General features: G+C 37.1%; 1 protein-coding gene across 1 annotated transcript; it reads left to right on the top strand.

Moving 5' to 3' along the window:
• The first annotated feature begins 1,445 nt into the window (after positions 1-1,445).
• On the top strand, positions 1,446-3,417 carry LOC130747125 (small nuclear ribonucleoprotein SmD3b-like). The gene is made up of 5 exons (XM_057599967.1): positions 1,446-1,721; positions 2,581-2,633; positions 2,788-2,854; positions 2,939-2,995; positions 3,122-3,417. The coding sequence occupies exons 1-5, from the start codon at positions 1,557-1,559 to the stop codon at positions 3,179-3,181; spliced, it is 402 nt and encodes a 133-aa protein (XP_057455950.1). The 5' UTR covers positions 1,446-1,556; the 3' UTR covers positions 3,182-3,417.
• Positions 3,418-6,000: the final 2,583 nt, after the last annotated feature.

Genomic DNA, 6,000 nt, shown 5'->3' with positions numbered 1-6,000 from the left:
TGTCAAATGGATCGCAATCAGAGTTTACTGACAGAGGTTTTAGGCTCTTGGGAACCTAGAGAACATAACCCAAGCAAGAAATCGAGGAAATCGGACAATTTTAGAAAAAGCTCAAAACTGTGAGCACAGAAACGACTTCAGAAACGCAACAGAAACAGTAATCAGAGGTAGGATTCATGCTAGTTACCTCGATACCTAGAAGTAGGGACGAACTGCACGAAGATTGGTCAAGGTTTCGCGAAAATCTCCTCCCCCCTTGCTCTCCACGAAATTCAGCCACAATAGGAAGAAAATGAAGGAATTTTTGCTTTTTGAGCTATTTATAGGCAGGCGAAATCGCGGGAAAATGAAAATTTCGCGATTCCGATTTTTGCAGCACGTTCACCCAGGAATTCTAAGAGAGATTCTGGCGTCAGAAATCCAGAACTCAAAACAAATATCTAGGATTTGGGAAAAACGATATCGAAAATCCCAAAAGCGGTGTAAGTTAGTCTGTCCCGAAAAACTACTTTTTGCTGTGATGCTCAGACGACAAAACTTCCAACTGAAGAAAGATTGAAAATGTCGAAACAAATCTGACAATGCGGACGGAAACTTCGTTAGAAGTCACGAATAGAAAAAGTCTTCATCCATCGCTCGAATCTAGGGTTTCGAAGCAAAGAAATTAGCGTCGGCGGACATCCGAAAAGTGAATACTATCGTGCGTACAGTCCAGAGTTCCGAAATGAAACGCTGGTCGAAGAAAAAATAAAGAGAATCTTTAAATTTCCCAAGAATTCGAAATCTCACTTAGTACGTTGATCTAAAGGCGAAATTAGCCTATTCTGGACACGCTCGCCATAAGGCAGGTGTGCAGACGACTCGTACTAACTCCGAAAGCAACTACGCAACATTCCTCAAGCAATTCCTGAACTTTCTTCTTCATTAATCTTTCTCAAATACCAAACTCCTGTCACGCTTACACTGATCCTACGCGTGAGTCGGAAATTAGCTTGTTCTGAAAATCCAGGTCTTACACTTTTCTAGCTAGAAAATCTTCAACGACATTGCAATGTCGTTTAACATGGACAAGCACACCGGAGGAGAACCCCATACAAGTGCAATCCTGAATTATGGAAGTCAATGTAAATGACTTTATTAGGAAAAAAATTAAAAAGCATTTATAATAAGAGACAATCTAGCGAATTGGCTAAGCCTGGAAAGAAGCTTCGTCATCATTGATGTCCTTGTGTTCGCTTGAAGTACCTCTCATGGACTTAGAGATCCTCAATACGAGAGATCGTCTTGCTGTTGTTTTGTTTGTTATTAGCTTTCCAATGTATAAAAAAAAAAGGAAGTAAGAGTAGTAATTTAAAAAGGTAAAGATTGATTTAACTTTTTTTCATTGGTAACCAAAAAAGGTTAAAACGAGGGAGGACATTATATTAAGTAGGGGTTAGCGCTTGTAAACTCCAAATAATTGAAACAACACTCGCTTCGTGTTGTGCTATTTTTGAAAGAGGGAAAAAGAGGGTTTAGGGTTTTGTGAGCGAGCGAGAAACGACACACAGTACACGATGAGCATGAGCAGGAGCTTGGGGATTCCGGTGAAGCTTCTCCACGAAGCGTCGGGTCACGTGGTCACGGTGGAGCTCAAGAGCGGAGAACTCTACCGAGGCAACATGATCGAGTGCGAGGACAATTGGAACTGTCAACTCGAAAGCATCACCTACACTGCAAAGGTACCCACCCTTATTTTCTTTTTCTCCATACATTTGGTGGGATTTGGTGAATCACCGATTCTGGATTCATGGGGAGCCTTTGAATTTGCACTTTTTAATTTCTGGGTTTTTAGGGTCTGTTTGGCTTCCAGATTTAGGGTCTGAATTTGCCAGAGAGAGTTGTGATATTATGTGAAGAATTAAGAAAGACACTATTTTCAATTTGATAACAATATGTGATAATTGGCTAGAGATGTTAGGAATATAACTATTCATGTATCCTTTACCTAATATAGCTTATGTTTTTTTGGGATAATTGGTTTAAGACATGACTAATGATTCGTCTGGTCTAGTGACTCGACATGAGTTATGTGCTTCCTAATTTGTGATTTTGCCGATTACTCCTGAATTGGAATGTTGGTACGCTGAGAAAAATTGCTACTGCAAGAAAAGAGTGTTTGCATTGAGTGAATGAGACTATGAGATGCGAAAGAGTAAAGATGAGGGGATTGATTGCGGAGAGAGTAAAGTTAAATGTGGTTAGAGATAGAGAGACTGGGGTGAAGATGGTGAAAATTGAAAAGAAAAGGAAATGTTTTTGGGATTTTCTAAAATGCTGGTGCCTGGTGGTGGTTAAAGAGTGGAAACATTGGACACTCTTGTATTGTTTCCAACATTTCTAAAAGTAAGAGCCTTTTTTCCTGAAATATGAAGTGGATGATTACCCAAACATGTTGTCTATGTTGCTTCCTGTGTTCAGTGAAGATGTAAGCAGGAAATAGTCAAACCAAACGCAACCTTAACGTCTCCAATTTTAAGTGTATTTGTTAAAAACTTAAATGCTCATATTAGTTGCTGATATTTGCTTAATCTTCCTCAGGATGGAAAAACATCACAGCTTGAGCATGTGTTTATTCGAGGCAGCAAAGTCAGGTATGAATCATATGTTACTTTGTAACAATAATTTTATTGTCCAAATAGGGCTGTGAATTATATATTACTCCATAAGTTTATAATTTTATATTTCAAATGAGTTCATTGTATATTATATTTCTGTAAGGATGACACTTTGATACGAATTCAACAGGTTTATGGTCATACCAGACATGTTGAAGAATGCTCCTATGTTTAAGCGTCTTGATGCAAAAATCAAGGTACCTTCTTATTTTCATGTGATTTAGTTCTTGGTATTAGTTTTATGTGTGCTTTGTATTTCATGCTTTTTAAATCTCTTGAAGGGCAAAGGTGCATCTCTTGGTGTTGGTAGGGGAAGAGCAGTTGCAATGCGAGCTAAGGTATTTACTTAAAAAAACAGAGTCTATTAATATATATAGTCTTAAAACATTGCTTGTTCATTGTCCTGCTAGTTGAAGGACATACCAATATGTTATGTGGCATAACTCCAAATGTTGCTTGTGCAGGCTCAATCGGCTGGCCGTGGAGCTGCACCAGGAAGGGGTGCACCACCAGTGCGGAGGTGATCACAAAATCTATAGTCTCTGTTGTCTCTATTTTCCCTGTTTGTTAAGCATGATATTTAGTTTGTTGAAGGAGTTCATGAGGGAAAGAAATTCAAATAGAAAGTGCTTATCCAGATTCCGTAGAACACTGACTTTATGGACAGTACTGAATGCCAAATTTATTCTCTTCACCTCCACTCTTGATCTAGTATTGTTTACCTGGCTGGTAGAATTTTCTCTAAGGCAGTGTTTGGCCACTTCCAAACTGGTTTATAATGGTACAAAATAGAATCATTAACCAGTTATACTGGGGCAGTTTTGCAAATCTGAAAGCTGGTTTATAACTATATATAATGATATAAATTTAGGTTATTTTACAACTAGTTTTAATTTGTTTTAGTTTGGTTGAAGGGGAATGCTAGTAACAAGCTGTTCAAAACTCTCTCTTGAAACATTTTCGTTATTGGGTGAAATCCAATGCGAGTTCCACTTAATAACTTGCTAGCATTTCACATTCTTTAACTTTCATAAACCATATCTAAAATGAACTAAGGCTGGGCCGGGGTTTGCATAAATAGAGCTAACCTACTTATAACTTTCATAGTCTGAGTCTGGCTTGTTGTCATATGCTTTATTGTTAGCTTTGGCTTGGTTTACTTACAAGTCTGGTTTGGCTTGGGAAGTCTGTTTGTTAAAGTAACATCTCAGACACTTTTTTTGTTGAAGTAACAAGTTGCCACTTCAAAAAAAAGTGCCCCGACATATGTTATTTTCCTATTTTCATACTTTGGTAAACCATACAAGGTCTAAGACTAAGATACTCTAAGATGCCAAAGACCTCATTATTGGAGGCAAACAAAAGGAGACCAACGTCTGGTCCCAATAGACAACGCCTTGAGTCATTAACCATTACCTCTATCTCACCCTATTGACTTTTCAAGTGTGGTCGGGTCAACGAAGCTACATGGTTACTAGCCGGTAAGTAGTCAACCAATGCCTCATCAAGTCATTGTATTGACTCCAAAGTCCAAACAATTAATACGACCTTTCTTCCGTACCAAAGGGACCCCATCAATCAGTCAAATATGAATTCCTTTTGAAATGTAGAGGTACACTTTTGAGGCATCCAACTGTTTGTTAATTATGTCTGGCTTTGTTGGTAACATCATGAGTCTAGTTGACGACGTGTTTAGTACTCCTTCTGCCCCATAAAATTTGTAGTTTTTGGTATCATTTCAATATCTCAAATAATTTGTTGTTTTAGGATGTCAATGCATTTTTTCCATTTTTTTCTACCTATACCCTCATTTAATACATTTTCTCTAATTTATTACATTTCATATTAACTAACCACAACTTTTCTCTATTAATTACATTCTTCTCTATCTAAGTATAATTTAATAGTTGCACATCATGCAAGTAAAATTAAATAAGGGCAATCTAGTCAAATAGTACTATCAATAATTAATTTCTTACTTTTTGTGCCACAACCTTAAACTACAAACTTTCTGGAACGGAGAGAGTACTAATCATGAATTAATATTGATTTATACGTGCAATTCTTATACTTTAATATTTTTATTCCGTTAGTTAAAATTATCACCATATACATCAATTAATTAGTATCATCATTGATATCAAATTTTGTTTAAAGCTAACAACAATAAAAATGCAATCAAATTATAGTAGAAACTCTTTAAATTAATATTCGGTAAATCAATAAACTCTCTAAAATAATAAATTTGTCCGGTCCCGACTTGGGCTAATGTAAAAAATTGAAAAACTCGATAAAATAATAAGATAATAATTTTTCGGGAGATTCCTTTATAATTTTCAGTTCCAAGAAAATCATAAATTAATAATTCATAGAAATTGAAAAAAAATATTACACTCTATTGAAATATGATTCAATAGTTGTCTGTTTTCCTTTAAAGTTCAAGTCTATTTGGAGCTCATCTCTAAGACTAGTTACAATGGTGTTGAAATGGAGGAGTTGATTGTTGAAAGTGGGTTGTAGTGGTGTTTAATTGTAGTGTTGAAAGTTGAAATGGAGAGAGAAGTGTTGAATAATTTCAACACTTGTTTAAACTGGTTCCGGAGCCACGTGGCACGCCCTGGTTGGTGACCGTCAGGCGCGTGCCACACACGCGCCGACAAGGCGCGTAACGCTGCAGGCTTGGCAGCGTGGGGTCCGAGTGCAGGCGGTAGTGGGACGCGTGGCACGCGTCGGTTGGGCACCGACAGGCGCGTGCCACGCACGCGTTAGAGGAGAGAGAGAGTGCAACGGCTAGGACGCGTGTCAGCGTCTGATTGGTCCGGGCGATTTTCATTTATCCTAATCTTTCCAACTCAATTATTTCATAAAAAAAAATTTAAAAAAATTACCAAAATTCATGATTTTTTTTTCTCTATAAATAGAGACTTGGTTCGTTTGATTTGGACACAGAAAAAAAAACCAAGTTTTCTATCATCTTATTCATCTTATTTATCTTTCTATTATCCTCTTTGCTTTGAAATGGATCCCAACAATAGCCATCTCAACACCCAGAATTCTTCCAACCAAAATCCCAACTATTATCAACATCCAAATCAGTTTTCCAACCACCAAAATCCCAACAATTATCAACATCCAAATCAAAATCCCAACTACTACCCAAATCCCAACCGTTATCAACATCCAAGTCAATTTTCCCACTACCAAAATCCGAACAATTATCAAGATCCAAATCATCCAACCACCAAAATCCCAACCATTTTCAAGATCCAAATCAATTGTGTGTTGTGTGTTTAGTTTGCTGTCTTGCATTTTAATTACGTTATTTGTGTGTTAAGTTAAGAAA

Source organism: Lotus japonicus, chromosome 3, assembly GCF_012489685.1.
Source record: "Lotus japonicus ecotype B-129 chromosome 3, LjGifu_v1.2".
Lineage (NCBI taxonomy): Eukaryota > Viridiplantae > Streptophyta > Magnoliopsida > Fabales > Fabaceae > Lotus > Lotus japonicus.
Note: the sequence above shows the minus strand (reverse complement) of the source record. Positions and strands in the feature narration are given on the sequence as shown.

What these genes read in the sequence shown, in the direction of transcription:
- LOC130747125 (XM_057599967.1), top strand. Translation starts at nt 1,557, where the DNA reads ATGAGCATGAGCAGGAGCTTGGGGATTCCGGTGAAGCTTCTCCACGAA. An exon ending in GCATCACCTACACTGCAAAG is followed by an intron (nt 1,722 to 2,580) that starts GTACCCACCCTT and finishes AATCTTCCTCAG; the next exon opens with GATGGAAAAACATCACAGCT. An exon ending in ATTCGAGGCAGCAAAGTCAG is followed by an intron (nt 2,634 to 2,787) that starts GTATGAATCATA and finishes CGAATTCAACAG; the next exon opens with GTTTATGGTCATACCAGACA.